Genomic DNA, 20,677 nt, shown 5'->3' with positions numbered 1-20,677 from the left:
ATAGAGTTTTCTCTACTCCATTTTGCCTGAGGGGAAGGTTCCAGAAACTATAATATAAGTGCTTTAGAGCGGTTGTTCTCAAAATATGGTCATCAGATCAGTAGGATCAAAATCACTAGGGACTCATTAGAAATGCGGATTTCCAGGTCCCACCCCAGAACTGCTGAGTCAGGAAGTCTGGAATAGGGCCAAAATCTGTGTTTAACAGACATTTCAGGAGATTCTGATGTCTAGGGGATCAATATTACTCTTACAAAGTAATAGTGGCAACAAGGACAATGAGGACAGAAATTATTTGATCAAAATAGTCCCGGAAAAATCATTTATGGAACAAAAATTTCTTATTAGGTAACTTTAAAAATAAACCTTACTATCATTGCCTTTCATTGGCTGACATAAACTACACTATGAAAATATTAAAGCATTTAAATTCTTCATTATCAAGCTTTCAATTAGTTTGTTGTCATCTAATACACTAAAGCAGGGATTCCCAACATTTTTGCCACCAGAGTCCAGTGCTCCTATGAGAATCTAATGATCTGAGGTGGAGCTGAGGTGCTGATCCTAGTGCTGGGGAACAGTGCAAATACAGATGAAGCTTGCTCATTCCCCCACTGCTCACCTCCTGCTGTGTGGCCGGTACTGGTCCATGGTCCAGGAATTAGGGACCCCTGTTAAGTAAAGGACATCATTTGAATTTGACAGTTATGTTTTTATCAGCTGCATTCATTTAATTATTTAATGAAGAATAATTGTTTAGTTTACAAGTTTTTAGGTGTAATAGTGTTTATATATTTTCCACTATGTATTAAATTAAACTTGCAAATTTTCAAAAGATAGCTGCATAGATGATTTTTTTGAGTTGTGATATAAAGGGTTCACTGTGAATATTTTAGCTAATCTGAATGAAATGTAGGTCCAAGTGTAATGACACAACTTTTTGTGTCATTAAATAAAGTAAATATCATTATATCTTTGGCCTGAAAGATTTTATTGGCTTTTTCTTGCACCTTCATTTGTTACACAAATGAATTTTTATGAGATAATTACATCTTTTCTTTTTACTTGTGAAATATGAAAAATAAAGACATTTTTTTCTGGGTAATATGAATTCCTTTGTGTATCTCTTATTCTGTCTTTAGTTAAGTTGACTGATGTTCTTTTTATATTAATGATAAAATATAAAGTTTTCATATAAACTGAATGCAAGTGACCTTGATAATTGAAAAGATCTGACACTATTAGAAGCCGAGAGAAAATGGCAGAATTGTAGGGATAATATGCTGCAGCAGAATGATCTTCACCATACTCCTAAGGCGCAACACAAAGCAGGTGTGCCCTTTTGTGCTGTCACAGAGCCAAACTGTTGAGAAAATTACATGCCGGTTCACTGGATACCCTTTAATATGAACTCAAGGTGGTATTTAGCAAATCTAGTGTGTGTGTGTGTGTGTGTGTGTGTGTGTGTGTGTGTGTGTGTGTGTGTGTGTGGTGTGTGTGTGTCACATTAAAGTGACTGTTTATTTGAGAATTGTTAAAAGCCAAAACCATGAGTTCACAAACAATTAAGCCATTTACATTGAGTGACACTGATATTTTACCTCTTATCAGTGTACGAGACCTATTATAACCTTTTGAAAAAACAGTAATATTGAATGATTATAAAGCACAGGGAGATTTCATTCAGGGGAGATTGACTTCAACTGCCCCCCCACTCCGATTTTTCTTTTTTCATAGATAAGAATAGGCCAATACAAAGATGGGAGCAATTGGAATTAGCAAACAGAAGAATTTCTAGATGGTACATTTTGGGTAAAATGTCAGAAAAAAGCAGAGTGGAGTTTAAGTATATTGATTTCTGGTGTCAAGAGAAAATCAGCAGTAGTGTTTTTTCCCGTCTGTTAAACCAGGGATATATACTATGTATATACATGTGTTTGTTGACTTTGTTGACATTTCAGTGTGCTAATAAAAATATGTTGTACTTAGATTATTTTTTAATGTCTTCTACTGTAGAATCTGAGATGGTAAATTTTGATGGAAAAAGTTCCTTGCTGTACACATTTAATCAGAACTCCATGAGTCCAACAAAAGATGTTATTTCTTTGAAGTTTAAAACCAGGCAGAATGATGGGATTCTACTTCACAGAGAAGGAAAACATGGCAAACACATCACCCTGGAGTTAGTTAAAGGAAAACTCATTTTATTCCTTAATTCAGGTAAAAACTACAAGGCAGTGTTTTTGAAAATATGATTATTTAAATAAGTTTCTTATTTATTTTTTTCACCGTTAAGTAGTCAATTTATTCTGAAACCAGAACACTTTTGAGTAAGAAAGGAGGCCTTATAAATAATCACTCTGAAGCAATAGACGTAATCTGGAACTATCTAGGCCAACAGAAATATGGTCACCCAGTACACCAGTTGAGATGTACTGAGGGCAATGTGCATATGCCTTAAACATGCTTTTATGAAAAAAATTTTGTAGCTTGATAATTGTATATGGCCATTAGTAGACGCTCAATAAATAATCTGATAATATCCTAAAGACAAGGGCTGACTATTGTAAATTTTTGAGTTAGTACCATTAATGAGATTCTGGGAAGAAAATATTTTCAAGAAATATGAAAATTCATTAAGTAATAATAAAAAGAACATAAAAAAGATAGGAGAAATTACTCAAGGTCGAAAGATTGTTTTAGATTAAGATAAAACCAGTTGACAAGTTCCTGGGTTAAAAATATGTGAGGAAGGTATAATTATTTTGAGAAATGACACCTCAAAATAGAAATCATGGTACTAAACTGGGTGGAATGGTTCATTTACTTTTTCTCTCTCTTTAGGCAAAGCTAATCTTCCCTCTCCTGACACCAGCGTGACCCTCACCCTGGGTAGCTTGCTGGATGATCAGCATTGGCATTCTGTTCTCATAGAAATCCTCAGCACATATGTCAACTTCACCGTTGACAGGCACACTCATCACTTCCAGGCAAAGGGAGAGTCGAACTACTTGGATCTTGATTATGAGGTGTGAACATTACATTTTAAGTATCACAGGTTTTATCATTTAAATGCAACATAACCTTATTGAGAAAATACTACTAAATAAAGAAAGACTCTTCTAGAATTCAGAAATCTGGTGAAATATTTCTTATAGGTAATGACTGAACAGTGGGAGATACATGAACATGCTATTGAGACGTTTTATTCCTTACAGATGTTAGTCTTTATGTGAGAGTAAATAGTCATTAAATTTAGAAAATCTATACATAAAGAACTATCAACACAATAAGCAACATTTTAGAATACATTTGTTTGGACAGTTCTTCTGTGTTACATTTTATATTTGGCTGTGAACAATTACCTTGGTGATTTCTTTGTGTTTTAGAGCAATCCTAAACAGAATTAGTGACCTAGGACAACTTGGAGAAGTACTCAGCATGTGCCCTAACCTGATTTTTTAAGTAACAAGAGTGCCAAATACACATAACCCAAAATACCATTTCTTGGCGTTTTTAAAGGCCTAACAATATTTGCACTATTTTGCCTACGTATAACTAATCTACACCGAACTGTGGTATTTTTTTTTCTGCCAGCTCTGTTAAGCACATCTATGAGAGCAAACCAGATGATTTTAGCCTTCATTTTGGTATAAGTTCCCTCAGCAGAGGAGACCAGTTGGCAATCCTGGTCTTGAATGATAATTATCAGTTGCTTTATTATTGTAATCTATCAGAATCATGACAAAGATCAGGATCCTAAAGTATGGATATTAGAAAGGATTTTGAAGTAGGATGTCATCACAGTTGACTGCATTATCTCAAAGATCGAGATTTACCGTGGAAGTTAAGATGTAATATTCCGCATCAACAAAAATGACAGAGCCATTTGAGTAGCAAGTTGTAAGAAGGGAATTCAACTTATTTATCTGAATATAATATATGATGCATTAATAAACCTGCATCTAAAACTTCCTTTAAAATGAATATAATGTAAAATAATGCCAAATAGATTTGAGACAATCATACTTTACCTGCTAATCAGAAAAGTTTTAGCCAGATAATCAGAAAATCATCAAACAATATTATTTGTATCATTTTTTTTTCTTCCTAAGATCAGCTTTGGAGGGATTTCTGGACATGGAAAATCAATGGTCTTCTTACATAAAAACTTTTATGGCTGTTTTGAAAATCTCTGTTATAATGGGGTGGATATCATTGACTTGTCCAAGAAACACAAACCACAGATCCTCATCATGGTAAGAAAGTCTAAATGAGAATTCAAGAGAAAAAGCAGCAAAACTTTGTTTGGTTGATTCAGTTTTAAAATATTCCTCTTCTGAAAGCACGAAGGTATGCGTTGCATGTACTTTTAGTTTGTTTGATTTTTTATATATGTATAGAAACATACATAATTTTACAAAAAGAAGTAAAGTACAATCACATAAAAGCTTTTTAAGACAGTGTCTTTCTTTCCGATTGGTTTCCGCTTCCAATTCTCTCCTTTCCCCCCAGGGTGGCAGGCCCTCCCACCAAGCCCTCATGTTACTAAGTTAGTATTTTGCTTCCACGCTTGGTCTGTAATACTGAATTCTTTAGATTGGTAACCTCAAACTCACATGCATATTTATGAATCTATATGCCTCCACATTTGGCATTGTTTACAAAAATGGATTGGATTATTTTATATAAACTTTTCTCCATGTTGATTTTCTGACTCAGCAATACTTTGTGGAAATTCTTTCCAGTTCTGAATTATAGCTCTACAGTTAGAATGTCTGTGTCACTTTCCACTATGAAATTGTACCATTATTTCCTTAGTTAGTCCCTACTCAAAGCATTTACTTTGTCTCTACATTTTCTGCTATGAGCGACATATGCACCTGTATTTTCAAATACTGGGGCTTTTATTTTGATAGGATAAAGTTCCAGGAGTAAAATTTGGTTGAACGTTTTATACAATTTTAAATTTTAATAAATGGTGTTGAATCGCTTTTCCAAAAGCTGTTAACACAACACTTTTCACCAGCAATATATGACAGAGTCCTTTCATCACATCTCAGCCAGCCATACATGTTTTACATTTCTTAGACTCTTACCAGCTCGGTGGATATGAACTAATATCTCATTGTTATTTCATGCTTATGATTCCTGGTGAATTAAATAATCTTTTTGCATGTTTGTTGCATATTTGGATTTGCTTTTCTGATCATTGTTTATTCTTATTCCTTTGCCTATTTTTTTTAACTTTTTATCAATTTATAAGAGAGGCTTATATTTGATAGATAACTCTTCATCATTTGTGGTCCAAGTATTCTTTCAGATTTATCAGTTTTATATTAAATATTGTATGATATGTTGAGTGTATAAATGTTGAGTGCGTAAATAAAAAAAATGTTTTTATTTGTATGTGGTCAGTACGTCTATGGATTTCTCTATTCAGTTTGTTTTGGAGTGTCTCTAAAATCCAACAATCTATATATGGTCTCATGGATTTCCTGTAAGAATTTTAAAATTGGTTTTATTCACTTATTTGTTTGTAAGTTTAAAAAAAATGTCTTTTATTGTCTGGAATTTATTATTTATGTAATGTATGATAAGCATCAATTTTTAATATTCTGCCTTGTGGATATTCATTTGTTCCCACACTATTTAGTAACAAACCCAAAGTTTTCCCACCACAGTTGATTTATAACTGTCATTACATGCTGATTGTACATATATCCTCAGGTTTTTGTGGGTTAAGTATTCTTTTGCACTGATATATCTTTTCCTATATGAATAGCACACCAACTTGATTATAGTGACTTTATGGTATGTGTTGGTATCTGGTAAGTTCAGTCTCACTGGTTTTCTTTGCATAATATATTTTGGAGAGGGAGGGCAAAGATTGGGCATATGTTTTTTTTATATAAAATTTATGAAAAATTTTTAATCCCAGGGAAATATTCTTGTAGAGAATTTAATTTGGATTTTGTTAAATTCTTTTTATCCAAACACTAGGATTAAAAATAAATTTTCTCCTGGAGCAATAGAGATAATCTAGAGATTTAAAAAAATTATTTTTAAACAGAATTATATAAAAATGAAAACCATGTGTGCTAAGAAGGTCAAACATTAGTCTGAGTGACTGACTTGGGAAATGCGGCCTGTAAAAGCTTCGAGGAGACAGCCAACCTACCTTTGGGACCTCTAGCCTGACCATATCCTTTTCTTTAGATATGCAAACACATACCTCCCACCTATATAGTAAGTTGTGTCACCTGAGTGACACACTTATAAGCACATACACATAACCAAGGTGAGCACTGGAAAGTTCTTGGAGTCAGTGATCCTTGGTGCTAGACTTCACAATGAATAAAAACATATAACAGTTTGAGGGAAGAAAACTGTCTCATCTGTTGTTGTGCCCTATTGCACTAAGCCTGGGAAAGATATGGCTGAAGACTTAGTTCAAATGCTGAAAAATGAAGAAGATGAATACTTCTTATGAGACTTAGAAAAATAGGTTTGCCCAGCTAGTGCTTTGGTTTGAGGGACCTATACAGTAAATCTGGATTTAAGTTGGATGAGGAAGGAAATTTTTAAAGTCCTAGTTTTAAGAGGTTGGTAGAAAAATTCTGTAAGACCTATAAAATCTATTGTTAAACGAAATGAAAGTGTTACTCCTGCACCTTCCTAAAGCCTCTTTCTTTGCATTCACAGGGAAATGTGTCCTTCTCATGTTCATACCCTCAAACTGTCCCTGTAACTTTTCTGAGCTCCAGGAGTTACTTGGCTCTGCCAGTCACCTCTGGAGAGAAAAAAGTATCTGTCACTTTTCAATTTCAAACATGGAACAGAGCAGGGCTGTTGCTGACCAATCAGTTTCGACACGGGTCAGGAGCTATCATCCTTGTTCTTAATGATGGAAAGCTCAAGCTGAGTCTCTTCCAGCCTGAACATCCAGAAAAGGACATCACAGCAGGTAATAAATGTACTTCCTAAGATAATACGGAGACATCTGCCAAGACTGTGCCATCATTACACATAAACTTCTAAAATAAGTAAATGTCTGAATCTATATGATATTTATAACCCTACTAGAAGGAATTAGATTTCTTTTTCCTCTGAAATAGGGAACTCCAGGTTATCGATATGTGAGTCAGTGTGGCAGAAATTTAGCTACATCAAAGCTTAACTATGAAAAAGTTAAAAAAAAAATAATCTATTTGTAAGATGATGGTTAGTAACTGGAGGTAAACTTGAAATACTAGAAGACATTAGCCTAACACTGAGTGTCTTAAGAAAATAAATTTATTTATTTGTTTATTTGTTTGTTTGTTTATTTAAATAATTTTTTTTTCAATTATAGTTGGCATACAATATTGTATTAGTTTCAGGGGTATAACATAATGATTAGATGTTTATGTAACTTACAAAGTGATCACCCCAATAAATCTAGTATCCATCTGATACCATAAGTAATTATAATACTATTGAATATTCTTTCTGCTCTACTTTACATTCTCATGACTGTTTTGTGACTACTAATTTGTGCTTCTTAATCATTTAACCTTTTTCACTTACTCCTTCTAATTCCCCTCCCATCTGACAGCCATCAAATATTCTCTGTATCTATGAGTTTGTTTCTGTTTTGTTTATTTTAGTCTTTAGATTCCACATGTAAGTGAAATCAACTCAGCACAACACCCTAAAGATAATATTCTTTTTTATGGCTGAGTAATATTCCATTGTGTGTGTGTGTGTGTGTGTGTGTGTGTGTGTGTGTGTATCCTCTTCCATTCATCCACTGATGGACACTCAGGTTGCGTCCATATCTTGGTTATTGTAAGTAATGCTGCGATGAACATATGGATGCATGTGTCCCTTCGAAGAAGTATTTTGGGTTTCTTTGGATAAATACCCAGAAGTGGGATTACTGGGTCCTCCTTTGTCTTTTGTTATTGCCTTTGTTTTAAAGTCTGTTTTGTCTGATGTAAGTATTGCTATCCTAGCTTTTCCTTTTTTGTTGTTGTTTCTAGAAATTAGATTTCTTTTAACTGTCTTTTAAACCTATATACATACTGGTTTTTCAAAATATTTTCAGTTGTAATTTTTCCCTCTTCTCTCAGAGCTATCATTTTCTTTAGGGCTACTAGTTTTGGTAAGGCTTCTTATGTCTGTGAGTGGAATTTATGCTCTAGTCTTCCAAGAAGGATCCATTTATTCCTAGATTTACTTCTAGAATCATGATGTCTATGAACTTTGGAGACTATTTTACATTTGAAACTGCCAAAAATTTAACTCAGGTAGGCTCATGGCATGCATTCCATGAATACCGAATATGAAAAGAATATCTTGCTTGACCTATGATTATCAGTTTTGGACTGAAAAACTGGGAATGAAACTTAAATTCCCCTTTCTTTTTATAAATCAAATAATCTATCAGTGTTCTGAGTTTCTTTATGTACTACAGCAAATGAACTGAGATGATAGTGTCAGCTCAGATTCAGTAAATTGCCTAAATCTTGGTTTGTGTAGATTTACAGTTCACATGTGATATGAACTAAAAGAATACCTTTGTATTGTTATTACACATAGGTACATACCACCTCTCCTCCCAACTCACACACATATTAATTATTTAATTTTTTTGTAAGCTAGCATTGAGACATTACACAAATATTTTTTGCACCAATTTTTAAACTTTTACAGTGCAATGTTATTTTTTGGAAGCAAACCAGCAGTAAGTTTCTCTTGATACTTGCTGCTTGCTTTATTAGCATTTGAGGAATAACTTTTTATACTTTTAAAATAGATGAAAAATAAGACAGATGGGATTTTTTTTCATTATAAACCTTGTATTAAGAATCAAAACCGTGTATTAAGTACCAAATTTTAAAGGATAAATTAAATCTCATTAAATGGCATTAAATGGCATTGAAAAGACATCTTTTAGCCTATTTTTAGGTTTTAGAGAACTTTTCCTAATAATTATCTCAAGATCTTTCTGGAGATATTGAGAAATCTACTCAAAATGTATAACCTAGAGCATGCATGTTAATGGAGCTGGGAATAAAACCCAAGCTGAGGGGGTTGTGGAAATAGAGAAGTGAGAGCAACAGAAAAGAGGAAAAAATGAGTTGGTGTCTTTACCCTTGGAGTTCCCTTTATATAAGAAAAGAGACAATTTTACCCTTTTCCAAGCTGTCTTACTGCTAAAGTCATGGTTAATAGAATAAATTATTTGACTTAAGTTGGTGGGCAGGTGAGTAAGAGGACTCAGCCCCCAGGCCCATTCTGGATTGTCTCTGCAAAGTGTCAGCTGATGGCAGATTGTTTTCCCAAAGCCTCGGGATCCTCATCTTTAAAATGACACTGGTATGAGTTATGGTGAGAATTCAGTGATATGATACATATAAATACTTAGCACAGTATGGATGCTCAGTAACTTTTAGCTATTATTATTTCAAAGCCAGTCCCACAACCATCACCCTGTCCCAGATTGAGGCATTTCAAAAGGCTGGATGGATGTGGTACAAGGAACATCTTCCTAGTAGCACAAATCAAATACAAATCTACTCTCTGTTCTCCATGATTCTTTGACAGTAGTGTTGCCTGGGAAACAGGGCACCCTTTCATCAGAAGCAGAAAGAATTGAAAGAACGCTAAAGAAAAACAAAGGCTAAAAATTATAAAGTATAAATATTTTAAAAATGGATAAAAATGCAGGAATTTTATTTTTAAATTAGAAGAACAAATTTTACTTAAAATAGTTTTTTATTATATAGGCAAATGACATCTCTTACAGATTCAAGGAGGTATTCTGAAGTGCTTTCTGAAAGTCTACCTGTGGAATATAACTATATACTAGATAAATAGGTAGGTAGGTATAGAGAAAGAGAGAGACAGGTGAGTCTGTAAGAGTTGCTAGAGTCAGGCACATTTGATAGCCAGTCAACAATTCAACCATATGACGATTCCTAGCTCCATCACTTTAAAAAAAAGTTCGTTTGTTTGTTTTTAACCTTGGGATTCAAGAGATAGTGACTGCTTTAGGAGGGATTAATACTGGTTTTTAAAAATAATATAGCAATAGCTGGAGTACACTGTAGCAAATTTGGAAAATACAGAAAATGTAAAAATCACATAAAATGAAAACAAATACAGTTTCCCCATACAAAAATTAAGCTTAATATTTAAGAACATTTCCCACCAATGTCATTCCATTTTTATACAATGCTTGAGTAGGTAAAAACATACACACACACACACACACACACACACACACACACTTAACACTTTTTTAACTTTACATTTTGTTTAATGAATTTTCATTTTTTGATACTTAATTTTGTTAGTTTTAAAGACTGATTTTTTTTTCTAAATAGTCTACCAAGATTGCTATACACAATGACAATACCTAAAAGTAAGGTTTTTATTTTTATAACACAATTTGGAAAATATCTGTACTTCTCGACATCCCAAAATATTAATTACTTGAGACAGAAATGTGCTCTGTAATGAAATATTTTATAATTTCAGGACTGTTCAGTGTCCATCATGGAAAGTCTATTCTTTTGAGGCCCTAGGACTGGAAGAAAATAATACTGTACTTTTCTGAGGCAGAATGTTCAAACTATCCACTCTTCTATCTTCTTCACCCCTTTTATTCTGATTTCTTTCTTTGCTCTTCTCTTCTTTTCTTTTCTATCTGAACTTTTCTGACTTAATGGAGTAATGAGAAAGTAAAATATAGCCCTGGGTCTAGGCCATAATATTCTCAACTTAACCTAATAACTTTTGGTAGAATGTAATAAGAACCAGAAAGACCAGTCTGTAACTGGTGGGTCAGACATAAGGACCCTGAGGAACCACAAAATTTACACAAGTCCCTTTTCTGAGTGACATAGGCCACACCTTCCTCCTAGGTAAAAATGATCAGCATAACATATCACTGAATTGCCTCCTTAGAACCCCTCAGCCAAGCCCATATCTGTCATAAGCATCTCCCTATCTTTCTAAGGCCACACCTGTCCTTAGCACCTGTGTGTGCTCCAGTGCTCCAGCCAGCTAGATGACCTAGGTGGACTTCAGGTCGGTTCATCTTTGGCAGGCAGTCAAGTGATCTACACCATACTTTTTCAAGCACTTGCCCTGTTTAGAGGCATCTATAGGTTCTATATAAATCTCTTCGAACCCATTTTGTTTACCTCCAGGTGCTGGATTGAATAATGGGCAGTGGCACTCTGTGTCCTTATCTGCTAAAGGAAATCACCTGAGTGTGATGGTGGATGGTGCAGCAGCATCCATGGCTCACGCCCTGAGGGGGCAGATTGATTTGGATGACACCTATTATTTGGGGGGTAAGTGAATGGAACAGATTCTATTGGTAACCAAATCACCTTTATCATTCCAGCTCCTGCCTTCTAAAACAACTAGAAGCTTTAAATGAAAATTAAATCTGAAGAATGATCTTTCTCTTTTGGTTATAATCAATAGAAATGTTGAGTGGATAAATATGATAAATTAGGGCCTAAAGTATAAGTCTACTAAGTAACCTTGTTGAAACGTGCATATAATATAAGATTGGTTTTAAATCTAGGATTTGTTTTCAATTAAGCTACATACCACAGTCACTTGGAAACCTTCAAAAATACCAGTGCCTGGCTCTCTCCCCAGAGATCTTGATTTAACTGGTCCTGAGGCCTGGGCAAAGGTTTCTTAATGCTCTACAGGGGATTCTGTGTGCAGGCAATGTTGAAGATCATTGTTCTCTATTTCTTATCTTTAGTACTTTGCTATAGGGAATTGTCCTCATGACAAATGGCTCATAACTTTTTACCAGCATGTACCTGCAAATTTGATTGCTGTGTGTTGGTGTTCTATCTGTTGGCTCCTTTTCTGCCTGGAGCCTTGATACTCAAAGTGTGACCCATGAGCCAGCAACATTAGCATTAGCTGGAAGCTTGTTAGAAAAGCGGACATAACCTCTCTGACCTCCTGAATGAAAATCTGCATTTCACCAAGATCCCCATGTCTTGTGTTACACTTTACAGTTTAAGAAACGTTCTATTCCCATTGTCTGTACAGAAGGGCATCATTATTTGCAACAGAGGGCGAGACTGATTTGGTGGCTATTGCTTTGTGATGCATTTTATCAAGGCCATACCAGGCTCCTCTGCTGGATTGTTTACCCTTTCACATGGAGTGTTTACCTGCTCAGTGGACCTTAGATCTGGTCTGTCTAGGATCTACTCAGCCAGGGAGGAGAGCTCCTGGGGGTAATAAATCTCCATCCCTGGGGCATTCAAATGAGAAATCCTGTGCCAGTGGAAGCTTAGAGCTGTAATTGTCAGGTTATTTCTAATCTTGGCTCAAGTCCTCCTTGATATTATTCCCGTTTTGAATTTTACAGCTATTTCTTTCAAAAATAAGTTTGGAATCATGGTAGAGATAGCTCAATAGCCCAACAAAAAGTATAACATCCTCCCTAAGAATTGACAATAAGCACACAAACCTTGAATTGGGGTGTTTAATCTTTCAAGTCCCCTAAAGCAAACATCACTGTGAAAATTGGAGCCCAGCCAGCAGCATTAAGATCGAATTGTTTGCTACCTTTGCTCCCTAACTGTGGTACATTTCTGACTTAGGTAGTTTTTTAAACCTTTACATTTGTGATGGATTTTGTAGTTCTGCAGAGTAACAAATTTCTTCAAAGCTAAAAAAAGTACTTATCCGAGAGCTATAATTTAAAAGATAAAAGATGTTGAAGCACTAAAAGGGATAGGAAGAAAAATCCTTGCTATATTATTTAATGATACAAAATAAGCTACTTTTTAATTTGCACTAAACAATAAAAAAATACCATTTAAGTCACAGAATCATCTTTTATTTTTGAACATTCTACATGTTTAGAATGTGCAATGCACAGCCACATGAGAGAAAGTATTTTCTATAAATATTTATATGCTAGCATGGTATGAATCAGTTGGTACTATGAAATAGATCATATGCAAATATTTTTTTAAATCCTACTAATGTTTCTTAAAAGAATATATATGGGCTAATCCTTTGTCTACAGAATTAACCATGATAATACCCATGCAGTTTCCCTTTTTCCCCTAGAATCTCAGTAAAATATTACTCAACTTTATTTTATTTTTGCTAATATTTGTTTTGTTTTAAATCTGTGTATTTAGGTAACTTTAAAAATATATGTTGTGTTTCCTTGCTTTTAACTTTATAAAGTGGATAATACTGATGCAATTTTTCATGACTCATTTTTCATGGTTCTGCAGTAGTTTTTGAGATATAGCCATGTGAATAAGAATAGCTAAAGTTAATTAATCTTTAATATATGGTTTTTGATGCACATTATACGATGTTTTACTTATCTATTCCACCATTCCATCTTACTGTTGATATCATTTTGATTGTTCTCAGTTCTCTACTGCTATTACGAAAAATGTTATAAATATTCTCGTACAGTTGCTAAGAATCATCTTTCCAGTTATTTTTAAACTTTCCTTATGCACAAGCTGACTTTCCTAATATGTTTGGTTAATTTAATGAAACAGTCATGTACTATAGTTTTAGTGACATGTTGTGATTGTTAGGTTGAATGAATGCCCAAGAACACACAGAAGTCACATTGGCTGTACACATAGATCCAGCCGTGGGCTCCATTAACATCTGTGAAGGAACTTGGGAGATCTGGAGGCAATTCATTGAAAAAGGTCTAATCGACATTTTTAATGTATTTTCATAAAATTGTGTTGATATGCAGGAAAACTGTCTTGTTAATGTAACTTCCAGTAAGAAACAGTATTCCTAAAATGAGTGGAATTACAAAGTTTAAGCATCATGTGAGAGAATATAATGACTTTTATTTATTACAGCTTTCCTATTTTTCAATTGTGATTATTTATTGGCACTGTCAAAAACAGTGTGAGAACTTGTAACACAGCACTTCATTCTTAAGGTATAGATTTAGAGTGACCTCTATATGTGTAGCTGTAGATTTCTACAAAACAGTTTCAGCTACTGATTCAAACTAATTCAGTCAACTGTATGCCTTATATCAACATAACAGTGACTTTTTTCCTGGAAAACAATGTATATTATTTTTAAAACTCAAATTATGCCTTCACCAAAATAAAACAAACAATACCAAAACAATTTGATTTACTGATGTTAAATAAAAATGTGGATATTATTTTTACTTAAGAAAAACCAGGAGAGGCAGGTCTAGGATCAGTGGACATGGAGTGCTGGTCCTCAATAGATTTAGTATATGCACAAGTTTTATGCACAGGTCAAGACTACCTTCCTCAGGGCCCCACTGCTTCCACAGTCCATTGGACTTTTTAGTTCTGTTCTGGGTAAAGTGGGGCAGGGAAGTTGAAACTTGAGTGGAAACGCTATTCCCAAAACCTCAGTATCAGACCTATTTTATCGAGTCCCAAGAGTAGCCTGTGTCTGTGTCTCCACTGGTTTAATTATCTTCTTACTTAATGTCTGTCAGTACCAGAATATGTATGATGTTGACAAGGAAATTCACTTTATCCAATCCATGCTCTGTAGCAATGTCGAGACTAATAAAGTAAATATTCCTGGGTTCTCTAGGTAAAAGTTAATTAATGATATTTGATTCTTCTAAGAAATCAATACCCCACCTTCTGAGACACTCTTGTTTTTCATCGTTTTTCTTGATGGAGGTTCAACTGCAAGTTCTTAATTACATTATTATATAGTCAATAAACTATTTTGGAATACTTTACCATAAAAACAGACTAGTATGTCTTGATATTACAGTTAAAGTGACTATATAATTTATTGTTCAAATCAAGACACTTAAGTGAATAAAGTAGGTGATGCCAATAATTATGACAGAAGAGCAGGCAAAACCAGGACTTTGGCCACGTGGAAGTCTGTATTCTGTTTCAGCCAGGCAATCTCAGAGTGTGGCTTTCTTACTATGAGAAGGGTCCACCGACAGAATAGCAGCATTTTTATATGTCCTACTAGAAATCCGTGATTTAAGTATCTCTCTTTCTTTTTTTCTCCTTTTCCCAGTCTGAACTTCTATTTTTTTCATAAATTGTTTTTCCAACAGCAGTTTCACTATAGCGTATTGTACTCAGAGTTTTGGTGCCTGCTATTAAGGATAGTGAAAAATTAAACTCTTAATAAATTCTTTTTTATGGAATCTTGTGCTATTCAATAGCATACTTGACCTGCAGAATTGGATAATATTAAATTATATTCATAATCCCCCAAGTGTTCTTGCATAAACATTAGCAAGCCAGTGAATCTGTGATCACTTTGTAATAAAGTCTAACCTGAGGACCCATTTTGGTACAGTGACACAAAGTGACTGCTTCCCTGTCATCCTCAGAGGTACTTAAAGTGCTGAGTCTTTCAGTAGTAATGGGTATGTTTCTTTAACTTAGCAGTAAGCATTTACTGTCCCAAATCAGGTCAAAGCCCCATTTGGCCATCAAGGCTGTGGGGCCGTCTCCTCAATGAGTGAATGAGCATCTCCTTGCCTGAGCTTGTCCAGGACCATGGTACCCTTTGGTTCTTGACCTCTCTCAGGTCAAGCACTCAGCAGTTTTACCTTTCCTTATTTAAAGCTCCTGTTTCAGAAAGTTTTCCTTGTGATTACTGGATTTGGTTTAGTTTTGTTCCTAGCAGAAATAATAAGATATTGCATTGTATTTTGGAGGAGTTTGAGGCTTGTGATCTGGAGAAAAGAAAGATAAGCAGAAAAGGAATAATAGCAATTCCACAAAACTATTTATTGACTTAATGTTCCTCATTCCTTATCCTACTGTTCTTAGCTACTAAGTGCTGTAAGTAGAGGTTGTAAAGATATAGCAAGTTTTCCCAAATTTATCCACCCATTCGGAAATTCTCTTCCCAATTGAAATATATGCATTTTCACATAAAGCAAGAAAATGGTGAATGAGAGCTATTGTTTTAAATAGTTTTTTATAATGTAACATTAAATTTGAAACATCAGACTCATATAGTTAATTTATAAGGTTTCATTGGTTCCAACAACGGTTTTAAACTAATGCAGACCTTGGCCTGTTTTGGATTTTATTTTTCGGAATTACAAAGCATTAAAGACTTGGGCACCAAAAAAAAAAGGGTAAAGAAGAACTATATGCATTTTATTAAAAACTATTAGGTAGAATGCTAGGATCCATTATGCGGGAATACGAAGAGGCTGGATCTTCTGTTCCTACTCTTTGAAAGTGCACCGCTGAATGGACAACAAAAGTTCAAAGAGAGATGAATGAAAAACACATAAGTACAAAGTCAAAGCTTTACTTTATAAGATTATTCAATTTGATTTTAAAAATAAGAACCCTATCAAAAAAATCTCAAGTCCCAAGCTATACATATTAACATAAGAATTCCTTAATATTTAAATGATTGGAAAATACAAAGTGAAAAGATGAGTAATTAAGACATGTGTCTAACAAGTTAAAAGAAAACTTCTTCTGGAAAGGATATAAATGAAACAATTTTATAAGGCAAACAATAAATAAAATAGTTAAAATTTAGTTCATGGTTTTTGGAAATTGAAGCAATATTAATTACTTAAAATACTGTGCTTACTTCATGTTTGCATATGAAAATAAAGTATTCAATTAAATATATGCTTTGTGATTTCATTCTGTGTTCCTGCGGGTTGAGTTCCCCAAGAAGCTGCTTCTGCATGGGGATTTGCATATGGGCAACTTAGTGGGGCTGATTTTTGGAAGAAATTCCTGGAAGGTTGAGAGCAGATGGAATGAACACAGGGACAAGATGAGCTGCAATGCAGTTGCAGCAGAAGCCTCAGAAGAACCTACAGAAGGCTCTGAATCAGGGCTATCCTTCAGGGAGGTCCCAGTTGAGAAAATGGGTGTGGGCCACTGCATTGCATCGCTTCATTATATCTTTGAACACTGGCATCTGTGGGGAGGAGGAGTCAGCTCCCTTCACCCAGGGCAGTTTCTGGGAAGGTCCTCTGTTTCAGTCTTGAAAAGAGGGGTAGGTGTATGCAGATTTGAATTCGAACAAGTGCCCACCCTTTCTCTCAATCATTGCCATTAATAAAGCATCTCCGATGACAGTATTTTCTTTTCTTAACTTATCAATTCACCCCATTTACATTGCTCATCTTGTAGTACTCAGATCCAGAGTGAATCTTTTAGAGGCTAATTTAGGAGTGGAGGGAGAGTACTCAAGACTTTGCTGACCTATCGTGTGGGAAGGAGGTGGCTCTGGATCTGATCTTGCTTCCATTTCGATTTCAAAGCCATGCCCTTGCTCATAATTGTTATAAGAACATTATCTTCTTGGGAAGCCCATGGGGAGAAAATAAAACCACTGTATAGGAATTGTGGCTTGTAACACCAAACCAGTTAATGACTGAAGCAGAACTCGTAAAAGGTAACTTTTATTATTGAAAATACTTAAAGCCCATTCCTTTTTTAATGGAATTTTTCATGATGCTATTCTCCATTATTTGCAAAGTCATATCAATGTGAGATACTTGTTAATTTTTTTGTGTATTGATGTTGTAAGATATTTGATCAAAGTGCCTAATTCAAAAAAATATTAGAAAAGTATTAATTACTCTTATATTTCTTAGATCATTTATTACCAAAAGTATTTTTAAATATACCCGTGCAAACGTACACACACACAGAGTAAATTTGTAACATATATTTCTGATGAATTATGGTTGTTTGGGTTGATATTCAATTAAAATTTTTTTAAACACTTTAAATATAGCAAGTTCCATTATGCCTACAATTTTTTCTGACTCTATTATTGCATGCCTTTTAGTTCATCTAGTTTAGTATCATGCTAAAAAAAAAAAGTGATTTCTCATGTGTACTTTCGAAAAAGAAATTAAGCTTTGCTTAAATTTAATGTGCAGTAACTCTATTAGTACGATTTTATATCTTACCTTTCTCTTATTTTTCCCAACTGTAGTTGCTATTTTTATACTTGACTAATGTCAACAACTTTTATTCTTTCAGCTCTCTGCCACCCCATCCATGAATAGTAGTGACCCTAACAAAAAGTATAAGAATTCTCACCTCAAGTGTCTGCAAACAAGGGGAGGAAACCATCTTGCAGAAGCACTCTGCAATATTTTTGTCATAATTATTGATTTTCTCCTGTGTGTGTGTCTCCATGTTCATTCAGGCTGTCCCAGCAATAGCTCTGGCTCTGGATGTGGAAGTCACTTAGGGGGGTTTCAGGGCTGCTTGAGGCTCATCTCCATTGGAGACAAGGTGGTGGATCCCATCTCAGTACAGCAGGGGACACTGGGGAGTTTTCGTGACCTTCAGATAGACTCCTGTGGCCTCACAGACAGGTAAGGTGATCTCATGTCATTTTAACATGGCTGTTTTTAATTTTTTGATAGTAGACTAACAACAAACAGCTGGAAAAGTGTACTTTCTTAAATTAAATTTACACTGAAAACCAAAAACTAATATTTTTAATTTTAAACAATTGTTCCTTTCAATTACCTTTTTGTAAGTATGCCTCCAAGCTATTAATTCTTACAGAATACTGTTGATGCTGCTATCATTATTGATGAGTATAAATACTGATGAGTATTTTAAAGTGCTTTTTAAAATTCTACTTTTGCACAAAACAGATTATTCTAAAGAGAAATAGAACACTGAGGACCAGTAAATCAAAATCATGCGTGGTCAGCTGGATTTGCCCCACATTACCTTTTCTACAGTGAAAATGAAAAAAAAATAACTCTTTCTTTGGGAAAAGTAGAAGCCGCAGGGATTTCTAGTGACGCTATAAACACAATAAAGAATGGAGAGCACCCAGTCACCACAGTACTGAGCATAATGCCAGTTCATTGAAGAAGATAAGAAAAGCAAAGATGTAAAACAATAGCATTTTAACTTGCAAAGCATTGTAACTTTACTCAGGTTATCTTGTCAGTCATGCTAATTTTTAAGTTGTTTTGGTTAAAAGTGATGGCTTAGCCATAACATATTAGCATATTTTTCTGTGAGTGTTATGTCTGACTTCCCTGCAGTAGGAATGCATTACTTTTATGTTGACTAAATGAACACACTCCATATACCCTCACGCATCTATATATGGTGAACTCTTCAAAGTTTATACTTTGCAGAGTACTTTGTGGAGTAAATCTATTCCAAATATAACACTAATTGAAATGTCATGTCGCGTCTAATAAATTACAAGTCACAAATGCAATGTAGCAATGCATTAGAAAACCATAAATTCCCAGTACATGAAATATTGACTCATAAGAACTTGATTTATTTAAAGCAGATGTTCATCTTTATATATTCATATTCTATTCATTTGTAGGGAGAAAAAAGATTCAAAGAATTTCATCAAAAACTCTAAATTCAGATTATGAACTTTTTTTTTTTTTTTGACACATCATCTGTAAATTATAACTGCAGCCAGCTCCGGAATCCTGAATCTTGGTATCGGAAGAGGGTTTAGAGATATTAGCTTAGAGATAGGGTATAGCCCCCCACCCATGGCCTTCATTGGGTTGGAAGAGTTGGGGGTCACAGATCACTGACAGGTTTTCAGTTCAGTCATGAAGCTCACAGAAAGTTATTTTAGTGCCAGAGAATTTTCTCACAAAAATTTCTCTTACACAAGGAATCCATGTCGCCCCTTTATGCATAAAGTCTTTTAGCCAAAAAAAAAGTATGTATAATATATGTATGTGTGTATGTATACATGTATGTATATATCCCATCAAAATAGAAAATTTTTCCTTATGATATCTAAAAGAGATTTTTACAAATATGCATCATTCTATGGAGACAGCTAAGATATTACATTATCTTCTTTAAAGCTGAAGTTCATGGTAACTCTGTAAATGGATATGAAAATAGTTATCATCATATCAGTGTGACCTATATAGTCAATAATTATATTTTTTTATGATTTACCCCCTAAAAATATGTCCATAGGGTCCACTTCTCTTAATGCTAAAAATGTTCATTTTTTCTTAGCCCATTAGGCCACACCCACCAACCACATGTTCTATGCACCATGAAATAGATTTGCTTAAAAAACTTGACAAAGCAAACATCCATGCCTGGGCTCTCTTTGAGTAATCTGCGTTGTGCCTGGCTGTCCCCCAGCCCACTGCTTTGTCTGCCCAGAGCAAGTCCAAATGTGCTGAGTTGAAGCCGAGATTTATTATTAAAGTACAGGTGGTTTTATAACTTATATCCATTGGGCATGGGAATTAGTAATTCATGATACATAGTAGCACTTCTGGCCCAAAGGACACTGTGGATTATGAAAAGATGTTTGAACTCCAGTGGAAACAGAGGAAACCTTCCTGAGCCACATGAGGATTCATCTACATGGCGCTGTCTTCCAGTGGCTCCTAATAGCACTTTATAGGGGAGGCAGTCTGGGCCTACCAATTGCATTTTGGACATTAGGGTCTTATGTCATATAATTCTGTTTTTTTTCAGGTTCCCTTTTAGCTCACATAAAGGCCACCTTGTGCACCTCATGGCATAGACTCTGCTGATGGGGACATTTTTCCCATTTCAATGGCCTTTGGTCCAACATTAACCTTCTAGATGCTGAATGTCACATTGCGCACTATACATCTTTTTTTTTAATAGAAAATTGCATTAGAAGATCGATT

The 20,677-nt window shown here is 34.7% G+C and overlaps 1 protein-coding gene across 1 annotated transcript in view; it reads left to right on the top strand.

Moving 5' to 3' along the window:
• LOC107518834 (contactin-associated protein-like 3) overlaps nt 1–20,677 on the top strand; it is a 192,690-nt gene that overhangs the window by 100,693 nt on the left and 71,320 nt on the right. The window contains exons 5-10 of the mRNA XM_036218262.1: nt 2,017–2,220; nt 2,845–3,029; nt 4,116–4,259; nt 6,706–6,967; nt 11,202–11,348; nt 18,199–18,370. Coding sequence (XP_036074155.1) covers nt 2,017–2,220; nt 2,845–3,029; nt 4,116–4,259; nt 6,706–6,967; nt 11,202–11,348; nt 18,199–18,370 — 1,114 coding nt within the window. The remainder of the gene's footprint in view (nt 1–2,016; nt 2,221–2,844; nt 3,030–4,115; nt 4,260–6,705; nt 6,968–11,201; nt 11,349–18,198; nt 18,371–20,677) is intronic.

Source organism: Rousettus aegyptiacus, unplaced genomic scaffold (genome assembly GCF_014176215.1).
Source record: "Rousettus aegyptiacus isolate mRouAeg1 unplaced genomic scaffold, mRouAeg1.p scaffold_m13_p_3, whole genome shotgun sequence".
NCBI classification, from domain to species: Eukaryota; Metazoa; Chordata; class Mammalia; order Chiroptera; family Pteropodidae; genus Rousettus; species Rousettus aegyptiacus.
The sequence above is the reverse complement of the archived record's forward strand: the minus strand, read 5'-3'. Positions and strand labels throughout refer to the sequence as shown.